Genomic DNA, 21,262 nt, shown 5'->3' on the forward strand with positions numbered 1-21,262 from the left:
TTTTTCTCTCTTATTCATTTGTAGATGTTCATTATATATTCAGTGGACTGATCCTTTGTTGACTATATGTGTTGCAAATATCTTCTCCCAACCTTTTAATTTAATTGTCTTTTCCATTAGTTTCTAGTATCTTTTGATATAGTTTTAATTTTTAATGAGGTCAAATTTATTATTTATTGTTTTCCTTATAGTTTGTATGTTTGTGCAGTTTAAAAGAAATCTTGCTTTACTTGAGCTCATAAAAAATGATTCTATAGAAGCAAACTTGTGAATAGAAAAAAGAGCAATTATTCTAAATTTTCTTTTAAAAGTCAGAAAGTTTGCTGACTGGAATTGATTTTTTGTGCAACATATAAAGTAGAAACCCAATTTTATTTTATTTTTCCATTTAGATATCCAAATATTACAGTACTATTTGTCAAGTAGTTCCTTTATTCCTCACTGATTTGTAATGCAATTTCCGCCATATATCAAGCATCCACACATACATGTCTGTTGCTCAGTCCTCAGTTCTGTTTCGTTGGTCTATTTGTCTGTAGTTGTGCCAATACTATATTGTCTTAGCTGCTATAATTTTATAATAAATTATATAGGGCAAGTTTCTGCAGCTCCTTCATTTGTTTTAAAAATGTCTTGGATTCGTCACTCATTCATTACTCCATATACATTTAAAATCAACTAGTCAAGTTCCACTGAGCACAATTGGAATCTTGATTTGCTTTGTACTGAATTTGTGTATCAATTTAGGAAGGAATGATATCTTTATGATATGGAGTTCTCATATATATAGACATATATATAGGTATATATATGTCTCATATATATAGGTATATATATGTCTCATATATATAGGTATATACATATGTCTCATATACAGGTATATACATATGTCTCATATACAGGTATATACATATGTCTCATATATATAGGTATATACATATGTCTCATATATATAGGTATATATATAGTCTCATATATATAGGTGTATATATATGTCTCATATATAGGTGTATATATATGTCTCATATATAGGTGTATATATATGTCTCATATATAGGTGTATATATATGTCTCATATATAGAGGTGTATATATATGTCTCATATATAGATATATGTCTCATATATAGAGGTGTATATATATGTCTCATATATAGAGGTATATATTTCAACTACTTATCCCTAATGAATAAAGTTTCTAATGTTTCCATTCAGGTATCTTTTGTAATTATTTGCTTCTGTGATAGCTGTCTTTTAAAAATTATATTTTTATAATTTTGATGGAGAATGCGATTGTGAACATGAATTTTAAAAAGTCCAGCCACCTTGCTAAACTCTCTTATTAATCATCATAATTTGAGTGTTAGATTATCTTGGATTTTTTATGTAAACCACGCAACCTGCTCCTTAAAATTTATGTATTTAGAATTCATATTTTAATCAGGCAATGCAATCAACTCTAAAATTAAAAGTACATTTAAAACATGCACCCTAACACTTTCCTTCTCACTCTTGTCCCCCTTTTCACTCAGTTTCTGACCGTTCACCTTTCGTAGGTAACCACCAATATTAATTTTCCGATTTATTTTTCCAGGGCTTCTTTGTGCCACACACGCAAACATAATTTAGATTCTTTTTACTCTCTTCTATTCGCAAATATAGCAAATTATGAAAAGAGTTCTGCACCTTGCCTTTCTCCCTTAGTTATAGCTGGAAAAATAAAAATTTAGAAGCCTCTTTAATAGCAAAAGGGGAGGGGACACAAGGTACCGAGCTAGCAAACGACAGAGTCTGTCAGGGAGGTGGCTAGAGAGGCCCGGAAGTGGCTTCTGTGCCCCGCCCTGCGGGTGGTTTGCTAGTTTCAAGCACTTTGTGAGTATGGGATGAATCGGCGTCTGCCTTCCACTGTGGGGTTAAATCTCATCCCGCGGCTCTCCTCCTGTCGGTCCTGCAGTTCTTTTGTCCCCGGGTAGAGGTGCGTTTGCAGGAGTGTGTGTGTGTGTATGTGAGTTTGTGGAGAGAGGCCCTTCCCTCCCCAGTTCCTGCAGCCTCGGCTCCCAAGGAGGGAGACCCCTGCAAGAAGCCGTGGGGGACGGAAGGGCGCTCTGCGGCGGAACGAAGTGGTCCTCGGCGTTCCCGCGTAGAGCCCAATATGGGTGTCCCTTGTTTAGGGCCGTTACCGAGTGTCTGGGTCGGTTCTTGAGGATATTTGGAGACGGGATGCATGGGTCACATAGACAAGCCTCGAGAATGGGAGCCGTTAAATTTTTGCACTGCCTGGTAACAAGGTCAGTTTCAAGATCTTTAAATTATTCTGTGGTACTGGCCAAGAGCCAGAACGTTGGAGTCAGATTTCCTGGTTCGAATCCTGCCTCTGCCACTTACTGGCTGACTTTTCACTAGTTCCTAAGCTCTCTCTGCCTCATTTTACTATTTTGTAAAATAGAGATAATATTCCCTAACTCACTGGGTTGTTGTGAGGATTGAATGCATTCGTATGTGTAAGGTGCAGAGTAAGCATGATTTAAAGATTTGCTTTTATTAGTGGTACTATTATTATTTATAACTATGATGACACATTAGTGACTGGCTTTTGTACAGTTGCTTTCAGTTTTACTGTCATTCATCAATTCACTTTGTAATGGATGATTTCTATATTTTAGGAGGGAAAAATAAGATACTCTGAAAAAGAGCCTATCCCAAAGCAAAGACCAAAACTGGTTTGTGTTGTACTTTGTGATACTCACACTCTCAAAGGCTTTAAGACTCGGGGGTACCTTTTCCTTGGCTGGAGATTAGGAGGAACAATAGAAGTTTTTAATAGTGAAAAAGGACTAGGACCCCTGGTTTTAGCAAAAATCTGATGTCCTGCTTAGTGCTGGAGATCCACCAGTTTTCGAGCTTCCAGGAGCGCCCTAGCCTGAAACTGGCTTCATACTAACACCCTTCATTTCAACCCAACTTTTACAGGGTTGACTCTTTCATAGACTTGTAACTCTTTTCTGTTAATGAGAAACTTTCCTTTCCTTATCTTCAGTATATTTACTGATTTGATAAATACTTTGTGTTTGCAACCAATTTCCCAATCTTGTGCCTTCCCATTGTGATCAGTTTGGCTCAGATCCAAGTAGGGGCCAGGTATTGAAACCTAAATGGAGTTTGTGGAATAAATGATATAAATGTATCAGTGTTGTTTTCCTGCCATAGACTTCCTCCCTTCCCCACCGTGGACACCCTCCTCATTCCACTTGGACTCCAGATTCACTCTGGATTGGGCTGTGGCTCTCTCTCACCTTCGTTGACCCTACCTTAATGCTTTTTGACTGTATTATTCAGGAAGGAAAGAAGTTAGGATGTTGTTTAATTTTCTAAAATTTTGGAGAGAAATTTAAACACATTTAATTGTAGAGAGACTATTACAATGAACACCAATATAACCATGACTCAGCTTCAGCCATCATCTTTTGGTCATTTTCTTTCATCCTTCTTTTCCCTCCTTTCCACTCTCTTTCCTTCCCTTCTCCTCCTCCTTCCCTTCTGTCTCCCTCCTTCCCTTTTACTTCCTCCCTCTTTCCCTCTCTCCTTTCTTTACCTTTCCCTCCTTTCTTTGTCTTCCTTTCCCTCCCTCTCCCCATCTTTCTTTATTTCTTTTTTTTCCTCATTTCATCCCTCTCTTTCATTTTATAGCAAATTGCAGATGGAAACATTTTAGTTCACTCACAAGTACAAGTACTTCAGTGTCAATTTCTTATATACAGGGACTTTTATCTTAATATAATCATAGTATCATTATCACACGCAACAAAATTGACAGTAATTCCTTGATATCATTATCTTGATTTTCAAATAATTGTCTTAAGTATTTTTACAGTTTTTTTTTTTTTTACAGTCTTTTTACTGTTGTTGTTTTCAGTGGGGTCCGAATATGGTTCACCATTTGCATTTATTTGATAAGTCTGTTCAGTCTTCTAATCTATGACAGTTCCCATTCCCTCCCCACTCCTTTTGGTAAAAATGCCATTTATTTGTTGAGGAACTTGAACCTTCTGTTTTATAAAATGCCTCACATTCTGGATTTGGTCGATTGCTTCTTTTTAGTGTCTTTAACTTACTAGATTTCAAACTCAGCTGCACATGAGAATGACCTAGAAAGTTTTAAAAGTTATTGATGCTGAGTCCCACCCCCAGAGAGTGATTTAATTGATTTTTTTTTTCATTGCAATCGCCACCTCCCAGGCTCAAGTGATTCTCATGCCACAGCCTCCCAAGTAGCTGGGATTACAGGTGTGTACCACCACGCCCAGCTAATTTTTGTATTTTCAGTACAGACAGGGTTTCATCATATGGGCCAGGCTGTTCTTGAACTCCTGACCCCAGGCAATCTGCCTCGGCCTCCCAAAGTGCTGGGATTACAGGTGTGAGCCACTGCACCCAGCCTGATTGATCTTGATTGTACCCAAGGCATTAGGATGTTTTAAAAGCTCCCCAGTGATTCTAATATGTAACAAAGTTTGAAAGCCTTTAATGTAATTTGCTCCTATATTTCACCTGTACACTGGTATTTGGATCTAAAGACTAGATTAGATTTGGGCTCACTTATTTTGGTATTATTAGCTTATGTAGCAGTACCCCAGATCTCTTGTGGCAGCTTATTAGGAGGAAGTATTTTCTGGTACTTTTCATTTGTGACAATCAATGGCTTCTCTCAGTTTCCTAATTTCCTTCTATTCCCTACCATCCTTTGAACTGTAGAGAGTTGGACTGAGGAATAGAGGTTCAGGAAGATACAGACTTGGAATTGTTTTCCCTTTGTAACCTCTACCAGCCTTACATTTCTTTTCTTTCTTTCTTTCTTTTTTTTTTTTTGAGGCAGAGTCTTGCTCTGTTGCCAGGCTGGAGTGCAGTGGCATGATCTTGGCTCGTTGTGACCTCTGCCTTCCGGGTTCAAGCGATTCTCCTGCCTCAGCCTCCCAAGTAGCTGGGACTACAGGCGCATGCCACCACGCCCAGCTAATTTTTGTATTTTTAGTAGAGACGGGGTTTCACCATGTTGGCCAGGATGGTCTCGATCTCTTGACCTCATGATGCCCCCACCTTGGCCTCCCAAAGTGTTGAGATTACAGGTGTGAGCCATCACGCCCGGCCCAGCCTTACATTTTCTAGCCTCTCCATTCCACTGAGTAAAGAGGGACTTACTGACATCTGAGTCCAGTCAAATAATTTTGCAGTCACTCACTTCTAGTTTAAAATCTAGTCCCAGCTGGTTCACAGGAATCTCAGGTTTCCCTGCCCTCTTAGATCAGGCCCAGGTCTCATGGCTTCTGGGATAGGCTGTCTTTCAGAATATCTTACTTTTCCCTTCTAAAATACAGAAATCATCCATTACAAAGTGATGACTCTGAGGAAACCTGATGGCTGGTGCTGTTGTTTCTAAAGAATACCATACTGAGGAAGGAGTAGATTAGGAAGCAAGAAAATCACTTTGATTTGGGGCATACTGAATTGTATTTGTTTGCAAGATTTCCATATAGGACTGTCTGGGAGGCAGCTCAGGATAGGGATCAAGAATCTACAGCCTAGAAATAGAAGTTAAAACCTTGCGAGTGATTAAAGATAGTTCTGGGGAAGACTGTGGATAGAGAAAAGAAAAGGTCAAGAACAGAACCACCAGGCCTACTCTTATTTAAAAAAAGAAAGACCAGTGAATTATACTATTAGCCAACATGTATATGGTACTTACCACTGTCATGCCAAGTGTCAGGTTCCAGCCCATACTGAGGTCCGAGGGGAGTTGTTGGATGGGTGGCAGGTAGTTGAAAGAACACTCGGGGCTGTAGGCAGGTAAAATATGATTTTATTCAGCAGCAGCTGCTGCAGCTCTCACACTGTCTGCCTCCTCCAACCGCAGCCCTTCTCAGCAACCGGCTCTGTGGCTCCTGCCGCTCCCACACTTACAGCTGTACTCCTTGGCACGCTTGTTAATTCCTGGCTCACCTCTGTCTGTCTGCAAGATGGCCTGTTCTCTCTTACAGGGTCAGCAGTTTTTCTCTTTCTCTCTGGGCACGAGTCCTATGTACAGCGTCAGCAGGGCAGTTATACCATTTACAGACAATAGTGGCTGTGAGCCAAGTATGAGCTTACACAAACAGGTTATATAACAAGTGGAGTGGTGCGCCTGCGTTCCAAACTCGCTGAGTCACGCTGGCCTGCATATCTGCCTCGGCCTATTCTTGACCAAAGCACATCCATTTACCTTACACTCCACCCCTTTGGCCAAGGGAGACATAGGTTTTTGGGTACACAGGCCCAATATATAGGTTTGGCACACAGGCCTGACATATAAACTTTGGGCACCCAGGGCTGATACATACACACAGGCTTGACACATAAGTCTGACACATAGGCTCTGGGCACACAGGCCCAATGTATACATAGAGGCTTGACACATAAGCCCTGGGCACTTGGGCCACAGTAGTGATACAGGGAGCAATAATTTCAGGTTAGTGAGCAATCACCACATGGTGATGTTACCCCAATGTTGCTTTATATATTAAGCCAGGGTTTTTGCTTCCCTACCTTTAGGGCGTTGGGGCAGGCAACAACAGGTTACTGTTTGTCCCCATACCTGGTTGGAGGAAGTCATCCTTTTTCCCATAGATCTGGCCACATGGCCTGGCCCTACATGGATCGGTGACTAGCCACTTCTGTAACTTCTAGGTAGTTAGCCACAAGGTTGAGCCTTGATAAACTTCCCAGCTATCGGTGCAGATTACCATAGGTGTCACCTTCTTGGTGATCACCATTTACATTGCCCTGAGTTCAGTTTATTAGCTACTTTGTCCACACCTGGTATCAAACCATAGGGTGTCAGTACTAGGCTGGGCTGCAACAGCAGTCCAGGCAGCAGTAGCACCCTGGCTAGACCTATCTGTACCATGCCCCATTGGGAATGTGGGGATGCCCTTCCTTAAAAGGTGAAGGCTCAGGGTCTAGGGGTGCCTCAGGTCCCATAGCCTTATCTTGCATTAGGACTGTAGGTCCTAAGACTTCTTGTAATTGTGCTTTTAAGGGACTTGACTTAGCATACTTTGCTGTTCCAAGTAGGCTTAAGCACCCCACTTTGCAAAAGCGGATGTCTGTGCCATCCCAGTGTGCAGGTTGTTACCCATGAGCATACCCACCCTGCTATTGGGTAAGTCATGCGCAATAGTCTATTGGGCATGAGTCTAAAGGGCAGCATATGCAGTTACTAACTGCTTCTCTGTCGAGGAATACTGGAGCTCAGCTCCCTTCCAAAGTTGGGACCAAAAGTCTACTGGCATTCTAAAGAGCTCTGCGATGCCATAAGCCCCAGTCAAAACTATCTGGTCACATGCACATCAAGTTTAAATGAGTGCCCCTGATCAGCTACCCATAGGGCTTGTGCCCGCTTAATAGCCTGCCTGTTTGGCTGCCAGGAAGGTGGTTTCAGCCACATCATCCCAATTCCAGGCAAGAGGCTGCGTTGCTGCTTCTAAATCTGCAAGAGAATCAGAGGTTAATATAACATCATTAATAAGATCATGACATATGTTGGGGCTATGCATATATCCCTGCAGCAACACTGTGAAAGTCCCTCCCATGAAGGCAAAGTGTTCTGGCTCTCTGGAGCAATGTCGATTAAGAGGAATGCATTGGCCAAGTCCACCACACAGTGGCACCATCCCAGTTCTGTTGTCAAGTGGCCTATGAAATCCATGATAGACGGCACAGCTGCCAAGCTGTGCAAAACATCCACCCACAGGCTGTCCTCAGGCATGGGAGAGACATCCACAGTGCATAAGTGGGGAGCTAAGTGGCCGATGCCGAGGTCCAAAGATACAGGTTTCACTTTCACTGACCAGCTTTCATAACCGTCAATAAATGCAGCTGTGCCCGGAAACTTATTCAGGTTTAGGGACCAGTGGATTGCTGAGTCCACATATTGCCTTTGGTTGTCCGGTGTCCCCCCCAAGCCTGGCACCTTGGTCAGTTCCCAATCAAACAGGAAAGACTTTACATTTCTGCCTGACTGCAGCAGGTAATCTTTGAGCTGGAACGCTCCAGAGGGACCTAGTTGCCCAGCAATGTCCTTTTCCCGAATAACTTGCACTAAGTCTATATACAACTGCCATCTACTGACAGTTTCTGGTATTTCACCGGCATCAGACCACACTAATTAAAGAAGCCAGCTTTTCCATCTCAGAGGCGGAGCAGGAAATGGATCAGCTCCTTTGTCCCAGAGAGAGAGAATTCAGGCAGGGAGGGTCTCCCCCAAATGCTGCTGGCACTGCTTGCCTAACTCCCACAACTCAGTGGGGGGTACAAGCACTATAAGAAGTGTGCTTCACTATGGTAGGGGGTCTCTAGGCCCACCCTTGGGGCCCAGTGGCTGTTCATGCTCTATTTTCTGGCAGACCACTGGGTGAGCCTGTAACGGAGGTTCTTCCTCCTCCCTGCACTGCGTCCAGCAGGAACTGGGCATGCCCTTCCAGCAGCACAGTCGCAAATGCCCATCTGACTGTTGGCAAAGGCACACTCCTTCTCGGTCCTGTGCATTTCCAGGTGCTTCAGCACCTTCTCCACACTCGTGGAGGGCCTGTCCACTGCCGCCCATGTTTCCATCAGAGCCCATCCTTGCAGCACGGCTGCCACTGGGTGCCACAGCTCATGCTGCGGCTGCATAGCCGGTCCGGGAGCCTGGGGGCCGAAGACCCATTCACCTCATCTTGCTCACTATGCCAAATGTCAGGTTAGAGCTCCAGCTGAGGTCCAAGGGGAGTGGGTGAATGGGGGGCAGGGAGCTGGAAGAACACTCGAGAGACAGCAGGTAGATGGGACATGGCTTTACTCAGCAGCTCTTTCACAGTGTCAGTGCCACATTTATACACCTCACAAACAGTAGCATCTTAGAGCCAGGTGATGAGCCTTCCCAGATTATGGCTACATAACTGTGGTTATATAATGCATGGAATTGTGTGCGTGCGCTCCAATCCTGCTGAGTCATGCAGGATGTTTACCTCAGCCTATGCCTGCCTTGCTGCAGCACAGCCATGTTCCTTACAACCACACACCAGGCACTGTTCTAAGAGCTTTATACACTCACTTACTTAATGCTTACAATGGCCCTATCTGCTATCACTATCCCTATTACAGATAAGGAAAGGGAGGCACAGAGCTAGTAGGTAGTAAAGCCAGGATTATGATGACCTCAGGAAACCTGGCTTCAGAACACTTAACCAGATTATGATGGGAGCTGAGAAGAACCAGGAAGGAGGAAAGCAGGAGAAAGCAAGGTCCTTGAAATAAGGACAAGTGAGTTTTTGGAAGTGGACAGCATCCTCAGCCTGGTTGCCTGAGAAGAGGCCATGGAAAATGGGAATTGAGGGAAGCACCTTTGGTTACTTCTGCATGCAAAATCTTAGTGTTGTTGGCAATTGTGGCCTACAGTGTGTGGAAGGCTTAGTGGGAGGTGACGACTAGAATCAGGGACTGAGGGCTTTCTTTCAAGAAGTTCAGTCTTGAAGGGGAAGAAAGAGAGTGGCAGATCGAGGAGGTGGCAAAGACCAGGGGCAGCCTATGCTCTCTCCAGGGCAAGGGTTTGGTGATGTTTTCGGCTGCCTTGATGTTTCTAAGAGAAACTGAAGGGCCTTCAGCCCAAAGATCAGAAGGGCCTGCAGAAACCCTACTTTCAGCTGAATTTTAATGTGAATGTTATGCCAGTTTTTTGGGCAAGCCTCACTTCAGATATAATTGAGGGTCTCACTAGCAGGCAGCCAAGGTTTAATTCAGTTCTATTTCTTTTGGTCCAGGGCCTTCTATCTTTTCTTTCTTCTTCCCCTTACTGCAGTACCTTGACCACAGATAAGACCTGGTAAAGCCATCCTTCACTATCTGTGGGGGATTCATTCTGGGATCCTCAGTGATACCAAAATTTGTGGATGCTCAAGTCTTACATAAAATGGCATATAGTATTTTCCTATAACTTACACACATCCTCCTGTATGTTTTTTTTAAGAGATGGAGTCTCTGCACTGTTGCCCAGGCTGGAGTACAGAGGCACAATCATAGCTTACTGCATCCTTGAACTCCTGGGCTCAGGTGATCCTCCTGCCTCTTCCTCCTGAGTAGCTGGGACTGCAGTAGTGTGGCACCAGGCTCAACTTCTCTTGTACACTTTAAATCATCTCTAGATAACTTACAAACAAAATACAATGTAAATGTTTTGTAAACACTTTTTATATTGTATTTTTATTTGTATTTTTTAATTGTTGTTTTTGTTATTTTTTTTTCCCAGATATTTTCCAGCTGTGGTTGGTTGAATCTCTCAATGCAGAACCCGCAGATACAGAATCAACTGTATTAGTTTTCTATTGCTGTATAACATTTACCTCAAATTTATCAGCTTAAAACAAAATCTGGGCTGTGCGCAGTGGCTCATATGTTTAATCCCAGCACTTTGGGAGGCTGAGGCAGATCTTTTGAGGTCAGGAGTTCGAGATCAGCCTGGCCAATATGGTGAAACCCCGGCTCTACTAAAAATACAAAAATTAGCTGGGCATGGTGGTGCACACCTATAATCCCAGCTACTTGGGAGGTTGAGGCAGAAGAATCTTTTGAACATGGGAGGTGGAGGTTGCAGCAAGCTGAGATCATGCCACTGCACTCCAGCCTGGGTGACAGGGCGAGACTCTGTCTCAAAACAAACAAATAAGAAAAAAAAATCAGCTTATTTGTTCCAGTTATATAGGTCAGAAGGCCAGGCAGGCTCAGCTGAGTTCAATATTATGGTCTTCCCAGGCCAAAGCCAAGGTGTTGGTAGGGCTGGGCTATTATCTGGAAGCTCTGAGAGGAATCTACTTATGAGGTCATTGAGGTTATCGGTAGAATTCAGCTCCTTGGGACCAGTCCAGCCAGTCTGGACTTGCTATCTCATATTGAAAGTCCTGAGGATTAGGGCAGGAAATCGTTAGGGTCATCTTAGAATTTAGACAACCACAGACCTGGTTGTTAATGGGATAACTCCGAGCAAGTCACTGAGAGGAGCTTCCTAGAGAGTCCAGGAAGTGCCCTGGATCCTCACCAATTTCAGTTTTTTTCCGGATTAGTCAGGGGCCTGGGGGTGTCCAGGATCACTCCAGGACATCCTTTGGGAACCTTACTATGGGATTCAGGCTTGGGGTGGTGTAGAGGATTAAGCTGCAGAACCACTGAACATGGAGAAATTTCTGCAGCAGTTCCCCAGAGATGTCTCTGGGCTCCTGGGCAGGAGAGAAGGGACTACTTGCAAGTTTACTGGTTAATAATGATTTCCCACCTTTCAGGGATCTTCTGCAGAAATAGCGCTGGAAGCTAGAGTGAGGCCTGAGTACTGCCTTGGCCTAGGATGGCTAGAGAATTAAGTGAAAGCACAGCCCTGGATGCCCAGTCTACAGAAGACCAGATGGAGCTTCTGGTCATAAAGGTGGAGGAAGAAGAAGCCGGTTTTCCCAGTAGCCCAGATCTGGGCTCTGAGGGCTCCCGCGAGCGCTTCCGAGGCTTCCGCTACCCGGAGGCTGCAGGCCCCCGCGAGGCGCTGAGCCGGCTCCGAGAGCTCTGCCGACAGTGGCTGCAGCCTGAGATGCACAGCAAGGAGCAGATCCTGGAGCTGCTGGTGCTGGAGCAGTTCCTGACCATCCTGCCGGGGAATCTGCAGAGCTGGGTGCGGAAGCAGCATCCAGAGAGCGGGGAGGAGGTGGTGGTGCTATTGGAGTATTTGGAGAGGCAGCTGGATGAGCCGGCGCCGCAGGTAGAAAGAACAGGTTTAGTATCTGAGCGCTGTGGTCTGTTTCCTCCTGAAATCCCATATCGGAGTGAGGGGCATTCCTTTAACATCCAGGAGTTCTCCATCTCTTTTTTGTACCGTGAACCTCCTTGGCAGTAAGGTGAAGTCCCTGGACTCCTTCTCAGAATAATTTTTTTTTAAATACATAAAGAAACCATAAAGGATTACAAAAGAACGCAGTCATATCAACATACAGTTAGCAAATAATTAAATTTGTATTAAAGTCATATATGTGTTTTTTTTATTAGTACACTAAATAATAAAACCTATGGACAGGGCTTATAACTGGCAATTACAAAGCAGTGATCAGTATCTCTTTGCTTGGTTGTAATGTGATGTAAAAACATCTGCAGGTTCTATTGGTGACAAAGTCCTGGGTACTGCTTATGCTACATTGATTTGTTGCTTCCATTCATAATTGAAGGAAATGCTAACTTTCTCTTAAAGACTAGTTAAAAATAAGATTAGCTTTTGTCCTGTTCAAGTTCATGGACTACGTGGGAAGGAGTTCATGGACCACTGGTTATGAACCTCTGGTAGAAAATGGGCCGACTTTTACCTCCATGTTCTTCCCTGTTTTATGAGACTGTGTCCTCTTTGCATCATCCTGTGTCCCTGTGCACACACCCTCAGAGGACCTGTGTGGCCAGAGCCTTCTAAATGGTGAGCTGGATACCAAGGTTCTTGACTTGTGTCTATGGCACCCAAGGCCTGTAACAGTGGAAAGTCAGTGCGAGTCTCTTAGCTTCATTCTTTATAAAGGATGTGGGAAATTCTGAGCTGCACATGAGAAAGTAACTTGAAAACTGTAATTTTATAATAACTATAAATGTCTGGAAGGAAACCTGCATTTAATGAGGACAAATCATATGCCAGGCCATGTTAGGTGATTTAACATACTGTGATGTTGTTTGGGTCCCCCAAACTCCATAAACTAGAGATTGTAATCCCCTTTTCAGATAATAAAAGGTATTAATATTCTCTGAGAATTTTGCACCAGTTTCCAATGGGTTTTCATAAAAGCACAAATGTATATATGAAGGAGCATAGAGTAATGATAAGAACATGTGCTCTGGCATCATTCTACCTGAGCTCCCATCCTAGCATTGCCACTGATTAGCTACTTAAACTGGCTGTGCCTTAATTTCCCTATCAGTAAAATGGGTATAATAATAATACCTCCCTTATAAGATTGTTGTTTTCTGCGTTAAATGAGTTAACATTTATAATGCTTTTGGAAATAGTGCCAGCCACCTAGGTAGTTCTATGGAAGTGTTTGCTGAAAACATGAAAATAAGAACAAATGATTTCTAGGTTTCAGGTGTTGACCAAGGGCAAGAACTGCTCTGTTGCAAGATGGCACTATTGACACCAGCCCCAGGGTCACAAAGTAGCCAATTTCAGCTAATGAAGGCTCTGCTCAAGCATGAATCTTTGGGATCCCAGCCCTTACAAGACAGAGGTAAGGATTATTTTCTAGACAGTATGAATTATGCAGACTTCATCCAATTTCATTTAAGGATAGCCAACAAAATTCATTGATAGGGGGTTTATATGCCCATCACAGATTATGTCTTAAAAATGAGAGTCTTAAAACTCTCATTTAAGACTGAGACTAAAAGGAGTATTTCCAACATAATGATGGAAAGCTTTTTCAACCAAGACTGGACATAGTAAATAAGATATTAGTAAAACTTAGGTTTGGAAAGAATTGGTTCTTGTTTGGGTTTTGTTTTGTTGTATTGGTTTTTGTTTTCTTGAGACAGGGTCTTGTTGTTTCACCCAGGCTGGAGTGCAGTGGCACAATCTCAGCTCACTGCAGCCTCCACTTCCTGGGCTCAAGCGATCCTCTCACCTCAGCCTCCTGAGTAGCTGGGACTACAGGTGTGCACCACCATGCCTGGCTAGTTTTTTAAAAACTTTTTTGTGGATATGAGGTCTCACCATGTTGCCCAGGCTGGTCTCAAACTCTTGGGCTCAAGTGATCCTCCTGCCTGGGCCTCCCAAGGTGCTGGGATTAAAGGTGTAAGCTACCACACTTGTGTATACCAGCTACTTGTCTTTGTTCTTCTTTGTTTAACTTGTAATTATGGAGGCCTCCAGTGTGGTGGCCGGTTAGCTCTGGGAATGGAACTGTGAGTGAGACTGTTCTTGCCCCAGTGGAGCTTACATTTAAGTGAGGAAGATGGTAAATAAACACATTAATAATACAATTCGTGTGACAGTGGGAAGTCCTATGCAGAAAGTAAACAATCTGTAAAGCCAGCCAGCCAATCTCATAAATTATAGGACTATTGCAAATTAAAGGGTATAAATCTTCTAAATCCTGGGTCTGTTATTAAAGTAATATGAAATTCACTGCATAGGAAATGGCTGTATGTGTTCTGAGATGTCCTTTCATGTGTCTTAAACACATGTACAAGTTCCCAAGATACACATCGCTGGGATGTTCTAGCCAATATGTGATCTTTATTTTTAAACAGAGGTTCTAGCCTAAACCATCTGTTTTGTGCCCCTTTAAAAATTTGCTTCCTGAAGTTATATAAGGAATACATGAGGAATATATATGCTTCCTGAAGTTATATAAAGAATATATAAGGAATATATGAGGAATATATATATGCTTCCTGAAGTTATATAAGGAATAATAAGGAAACCTGAAGTTCTTTACTTTTCTCTCTCTTGAATTTCCGTACGTTGTATAAAGCCAGACCCCTACTTTGCCTTTCATAGCCCAGCTTTGTCTGACTCTTAGCTTTTCAAATCCAAAGTGAAAAGCACCCTAACGGCTACTAAGGACAAACTCACCCAAAATCCGATTTTTCCTCCTATCTCTAGCAAAATTCAAAGGATCTTCAAATGGAAAGCTTTTTTGTTTTTTATGTTCTTTTTATTTCACAACTGCTCACAAGGAGCCTGCCTTTTTGCATTGTTTTCGTGTATCTGTAGAGCACAACAGTTATCTTTAGGATTGGAGCTGGTAGGGACCAGGAATTTTGGAAAGGAGCACACTCTGTATAAACTTGTTTGGCAGGAATTTATTTATTTAGAGAGACAGGGTCTTACTTTGTTGCCCAGGCTGGAGTGCAGTGGCTCAATCACAGCTCATTGCAGCTTCAGACTCCTGGGCTCAATCAAGTGAGACAGGAATCTATTAATCCAGTTATTTAACTTAGATTCCACAAGGCAGGGAGGCTGAATGCCAGGGTACATCTCATCCAGAGCTTCTTTCCTTCTTAGTTCTCCAGGTCCCCGTGCTTGCCCATGGAGGGTGCTGCAGAGAAGATGCAGTGGTAGCTTCTAGGCTTACTCCAGAGTCCCAGGTGAGCTGGAGTCCTATCCCTCCCCCAATGCCCCTCACTACTATTGAGCTTCCTGTGAAGACTCCTCACTCCCCATTCCCCTCTACCCCCATCCTAGATCCTCCATGCAGATCTCAAATGGGATCTGCATTTTCTCATCTATCTTGAGGTTGTTTATCATTAACTTTATTTAGGTGCCCACTTAAAGACGCTTTTCCTGTTTATTACTAGCTGTTGACAGGGATGGGGGCTGGGGGTGCTTCCCAGATCTTCCCTACTCCACCATTTTGGTCAGCCCCTTCTTCAATGGGATTACCTATTGTTTTAGGGGTTGTTGAAAGTGGAAGATGTGGCCCTGACCCTCACCCCTGAATGGACACAGCAGGATTCATCTCAGGGGAATCTCTGTAGAAATGAAAAGCAAGAGAACCATGGCAGCCTGGTCTCCCTGGGTAAGACTAAAGGACACTAATTTCTGTTAAGGTTTCTTGGCATTCTCTGTATATTAGAACCTGTTGAGCTATTGGAAGCTGTTGAGCCCTATTATGTTTGGATTCACAATCACCATTTCTGAAAGCCTGTAACTGACTAGCTCCTTACCCTTTCTTTTTTTATTGTTTTTGAGAGATAGGGTCTTGCTCAGTCACTCAGGATAGAGTGCAGTGGCACAATCATGGCTCACTGCAGCCTCGACATTTTGGGCTAAAGTGATCCTCTCACCACAGCCTCCCAAACTGCTGGGACTAAAGGCATGTACCACCACACTTGGCTAATTTTTTAATTTTAATTTTTTGTCGAGATGGAGTTTTGCTATGTTGCCTGGGCTGGTCTCGAACTCCAGGGCTCAAGCAATCTTCCTGCCTTGGCCCCTCAAAATGCTGGAATTACAGGTGTGAGCATGAGCTACTGCACCTGGCCTGCTTGTGCCTTCTGACCTTGCTTTCTCCTCTCCCTGCCAGTATTCTAGTTAAGTTAAATGGGTCAAAGTCGATACAACCCCGAGTACAGGTCTGGCTCACAGGAGATGCCCACTAAATGTTGATGTCCTCCTGTTCCTACCCCTGACTGAAGAGGAAAGCTGGGAGGCCTCTTCAGGAAATGGGCCTTGGGACCATAGAGTGTGAGAGCAGTGTCCTTAGACATTGACTATAGACCCTGACCTCAGAGATGAAGGTGCAGAGGCTGAGAAGATTGCCTGACTTGTCTGAGGCCATGTAGCTCACTGGTGGCATAAAATTCATAGCACTGAATCCAGTTCTGTTTGGGGACCCTGCCTCTGCCTGGGATATGAACCGAGACAACTGTCTTTATCGTATCATTGATCAGTGCCCAATTTCTGAGTCTCCACTTTCGCTGTTTTGTTTCTTTCTTTCTTTCTTTTCTTTTCTTTTTTTTTTTTTTTTTGAGATGGAGTCTCACTCTGTCACCCAGGCTGGAGTGCAGTGGTGCAGTCTTGGCTCACTGCATCCTCTACCTCTCATGTTCAAGCGATTCTCCTGCCTCAGCCTCCTGAGTAGCTGGGATTATAGGCACCCACCACCATGCCCGGCTAATTTTTGTATTTTTAATAGAGATGGGGTTTCACCATGTTGGCCAGGCTGGTTTTGAACTCCTGACCTCAAGTGATCCGCCAGCCTGAGCCTCCCAGTCGCTGTTTCTCAAAGGTATTTCAGAAATCCTTCCACTTGCTCCATTTACTGTCACTTTCTGTTCAACCCTTTTAGTATCTAATCCTAGGTGCATGGCCCTGCCTTACTGTTCTTAGAACTTAGATCGACCACATACATCCCCAGCATAGTCCTGGATCCTCACCGTCTTCCACCCACTCCCTCCACTCCCAGTGTGTACCTTTCCAATGGCCCCATTCCCATTCTTAGGTCTCTCTCCTCCCCAGCACTCCTGTTCTCCCCTTTTATTCCCATCCTTATTCTAGCACTTAAATCCTCATCCCAGGCATTTATAGACCTCTGTAATTCTTGCCTCCCTGGTACTCATCACAGAGCTTTCCTTCCATGGCATAACCCACAGTTGCCGGTTATTTGTTGTTTCAGGTGATGAAAAACAGATTAAGAGCAGGGACTTGCCTCCAGCTGAGAAGCTTCCAGAAAAGGAGCATGGGAAGATATCATGCCACCTGACAGAAGACATTGCCCAGATTCCTACATGTGCAGAAGCTGGTGAACAGGAGGGAAGGCTACAAAGAAAGCAGAAAAATGGCACAGGAGGGAGGCGGCACATCTGCCATGAATGTGGAAAGAGTTTTGCTCAAAGCTCAGGCCTGAGTAAACACAGGAGAATCCATACTGGTGAGAAACCCTACGAATGTGAAGAGTGTGGCAAAGCCTTCATTGGGAGCTCTGCCCTCGTCATTCATCAGAGAGTCCACACTGGTGAGAAGCCATACGAGTGTGAAGAATGTGGTAAGGCCTTCAGTCACAGCTCAGACCTTATCAAGCACCAGAGAACCCACACTGGGGAGAAGCCCTATGAGTGTGATGACTGTGGGAAGACCTTCAGCCAGAGCTGCAGCCTCCTTGAACATCACAGAATCCACACTGGGGAGAAGCCGTATCAGTGCAGTATGTGTGGCAAAGCCTTTAGGCGAAGTTCACATCTCCTGAGACATCAGAGGATCCATACTGGGGATAAAAATGTTCAGGAAACTGAGCAGGGAGAGGCCTGGAAAAGTAGGATGGAAAGCCAGTTGGAAAATGTTGAAACTCCCATGTCTTATAAATGTAATGAGTGTGAAAGAAGTTTCACTCAGAATACAGGCCTCATTGAACATCAAAAAATCCACACTGGTGAGAAACCCTATCAGTGTAATGCATGTGGAAAAGGCTTCACCCGAATTTCATACCTTGTTCAACATCAGAGAAGCCATGTAGGGAAAAACATCCTATCACAGTGACCCATGCCATACATGCCAGAGTTGGTGCTCATTTGTCACTGATCTGAAGCCACTCCCCCTGGAGTCTCGACTATAGAAATTGTGGGCTGGGCTTTATTTACCACTACATATTATCAGGTGTTAGAAAATATAGACTGGGTTAGACAAATTATCTTCTAAGTTCTAGAAGGGGTTTGTAATCAAAACATATTTGATAGGAGGCTACAGGAGAGTTGTCTAGAAGAGGTAAGACCTGAAACTGTTTGTTCTCTCCCACTGGAATTAAATGGATGTTTAGACTGGCTACTTGCCCTAAACCAGCACTTGGTAATGTCTACTGGGTGGATGGTTGTGATTTGGGGGCTGCTTCTCTGACCATTCTTTTTGACTGTAATGAATCCTCCACAGTTGGTCAGATTCATAAAGTCTTATATCCCACTCTGTGCCTTTTCCGCAGGTGCTAATAAATGTTTATTGAATGTACCAGTGAGATTACCTTCATAGATCTGAAAATCTGATGTTATCCAGGTTTCTGAAGAACTTCTCGCCAAGGCCATTTGTGCTTGTGTCCAATTCTGTGACCTAGATTGTGACTCAATCTAGTGTATTTCTTACCAAATACATAGGCAGAGAAGGGTTACTGTGATTGAAAGAATCCATTTTTTTTTTTTTTGAGACAGAGTCTTGCTCTGTCGCCCAGGCTGAAGTGCAATGGCACAATCTTGGCTCACTGCAACCTCTGCCTCCTGGGTTCAAGCGATTCTCCTGCCTCAGCCTCCTGAGTAGCTGGGACTACAGGTGTGTGCCACCATGCCCGGCTAATTTTTTATGTTTTTAGTAGAGACGGGGTTTCACCGTGTTAGCCAGGATGGTCTCGATCTGACCTCGTGATCCTCCTGCCTCAGCCTACCAAAGTGCTGGGATTACAGGCGTGATCCACCGTGCCCGGCCAAGAATCCATATTTCTTTACCAGACTAGGAATTCTATTCTAGTGCAAATGCCTTAAACAGCTTATCACTAAATCATTATGAATGTGTGCCATCCATGGAATTGCTTTTTTTTTTTTTTTTGTAAATATGAGGTCTCACTATGTTGCCCAGGCTGGTCTCGAAATCCTGGGCAATCCTCCTGCCTCACCCTCTCAAGTACTGGAATTACAGGCGTGAGCCACCACACTCAGCCCAAATTTCACTCTTTAATGTTTTCCTGTTGTTACTCTTTAAGGAAAAAGCTTTCCTATTCAGACAGTGTGAAAATCAGTCATCAAGTCAGAATAAAATGATAAATATTCTAATGCTCAGTATCTTAGTTCTCTCCATTTAGTTCTCTCAGGCCTAACCAATGCCTCCTAAAACAATAGACTCTATCTTGCCCCACCCTACCACCCAACACACACTGTATAGTAAACTGCATCAAAACTTATTCCTGGTAAGTTCATACTTTCTCCAGCTCAATGGATTCACACCAATTTTTTTTTTTTTTTAGACGGAGTCTCCTCTGTCGCCCAGGCTGGAGTGCAGTGGCGCGATCTCGGCTCACTGCAAGCTCCGCCTCCCAGGTTCATGCCATTCTCCTGCCTCAGCCTCCCGAGTAGCTGGGACTATAGGCGCCCGCCTCCACACCCAGCTATTTTTTTTTTTAATTTAAGTTCTATGGTACATGTGCACAACGTGCAGGTTTGTTACATATGTATACATGTGCCATGTTGGTGTGCTGCACCCATTAACCCGTCATTTACATTGGGTGTATCTCCTAGTGCTATCCCTCCCCCCTCCCCCGACCCCACAACAGTCCCCAGAGTGTGATGTTCCCCTTCCTGTGTCCATGTGTTCTCATTGTTCAGTTCCCACCTATGAGTGAGAACATGCTGTGTTTGGTTTTTTGTTCTTGCGATAGTTTGCTGAGAATGATGAGACGAGGTTTCACTGTGTTAGCCAGGATGGTCTCGATCTCCTGACCTCGTGATCCGCCTGTCTCGGCCTCCCAAAGTGCTGGGATTACAGGCGTGAGCCACCGCGCCCGGCCCAAGTATCATTTATGGTTTCAGAACCCCACTATTAGTGTCTGACTGTCTTGGTCTTCTTATACATTGATTCCCAAATCACCTGTATGGTAACAGCATCTCAATTTTTCATGATGACTGTTTGAACCATTAATTTAATTCCTCAGGCTACCTACTTTTTTGTTAAACATACTGTATAGACCATCTTTTTTTTTTTCCCATCATGATAGTCAAAATTTTAGTCTTGTGTATTCAAGTGAGAACATTTTTAGTCAGCATTGTACAAGTAGTATTTATTATGTATACATTCAGTGGAGTTGTTTCTACAAAAGTATTTCGGAATGACTATTCTGTTGCAAACTTTTGTGTAAGTGCTTCACCTTATTCCTGCAATAAGGAGAAGTGCACTAACAAAATGAACAATGCAGCAAGGGCTTCGGTCGCAGCTCAGGTCTTATCAAACACCAGAGAACCCTCAATGGGAGAAGCCTTATGAGTGTGACAACTGTGGAAAGACAGTTCCTTTTTTGTTAGTATCACTTCTCCTTATTGTAGAAATATGCTTTCATTATTGCATCTACTCACATTTCTCACTCGGTTTCTGGCACCAGCAGTCTCTTCCATATTTATAATATCAGTCAAAAACTCTGGAATTCAAATATAACAAGACTTTTCTGGTCACCTTTGATAGTTAATGACTTGGGCATTGTGATATATTATCTCCTGCTGTATGTATTTTGTTTAGTAGAAATTGAATCATTATCCAAAATCCTTTATAGAACTATCCAAGTCCCTGTTTTTAGCTAGTTTCCAAGGCTTGGTCCTTCAAGGTTTTCAGGGATCTAGGGGACACAAATCTAACAAATCCTAATGTATATTATTTGTATTATAGTAATAAACCATATGGTTACTTTGTTTGAGTGGATTCTTAAATTGAGAAAAATGCATTGCATGTTCTGCAAACTTTCTGAACATATATTAGGATTCTCCAGAGAAATAGAACCAATAGGATCTGTGTCTATATATGTATGTATATGTCTGTATGTGTATACATATATATTTGTATTTATAATACTGGTTTATGTATATTATACATAACATATATGTGTTTGTATATATATTTTTATTTATTGGAAAGAATTGGTTCATATGATTATGGAAGCTGAGAAGTCCTAGGTTCTCCTATCTGCAAACTAGAGACCTAGCAGAGCCAGTGGTATAAGCTCC

General features: G+C 43.3%; 2 protein-coding genes across 9 annotated transcripts in view; one reads left to right on the forward strand and one right to left on the reverse strand.

The window, feature by feature from the left end:
* The window catches only part of LOC129038711 (zinc finger and SCAN domain-containing protein 31), a 31,106-nt gene extending 25,292 nt beyond the window's left edge, over positions 1-5,814 (reverse strand). Inside the window, exon 1 of the mRNA XM_054492097.2 lies at positions 5,739-5,814. Coding sequence (XP_054348072.1) covers positions 5,739-5,771 — 33 coding nt within the window. The 5' untranslated portion in view covers positions 5,772-5,814. The remainder of the gene's footprint in view (positions 1-5,738) is intronic.
* On the forward strand, positions 1,820-20,948 carry ZKSCAN3 (zinc finger with KRAB and SCAN domains 3). 8 transcript variants are annotated; one of them, XM_054492069.2, is made up of 7 exons: positions 1,850-1,973; positions 2,170-2,286; positions 11,341-11,804; positions 13,155-13,302; positions 15,081-15,163; positions 15,471-15,594; positions 17,194-20,948. In XM_054492069.2, the coding sequence occupies exons 3-7, from the start codon at positions 11,403-11,405 to the stop codon at positions 18,051-18,053; spliced, it is 1,617 nt and encodes a 538-aa protein (XP_054348044.1). In that variant the 5' UTR covers positions 1,850-1,973; positions 2,170-2,286; positions 11,341-11,402; the 3' UTR covers positions 18,054-20,948. The 8 variants fall into 8 exon arrangements, with proteins under 8 accessions (XP_063521988.1, XP_063521985.1, XP_054348046.1 ...); XM_063665916.1 differs by having other exon boundaries at positions 11,341-11,717; XM_063665918.1 differs by lacking the exon at positions 2,170-2,286 and having other exon boundaries at positions 1,820-1,870; positions 11,341-11,717.
* The last annotated feature ends 314 nt before the right edge of the window (positions 20,949-21,262 follow it).

The sequence above is a fragment of the Pongo pygmaeus genome, chromosome 5, assembly GCF_028885625.2.
Source record: "Pongo pygmaeus isolate AG05252 chromosome 5, NHGRI_mPonPyg2-v2.0_pri, whole genome shotgun sequence".
NCBI classification, from domain to species: Eukaryota; Metazoa; Chordata; class Mammalia; order Primates; family Hominidae; genus Pongo; species Pongo pygmaeus.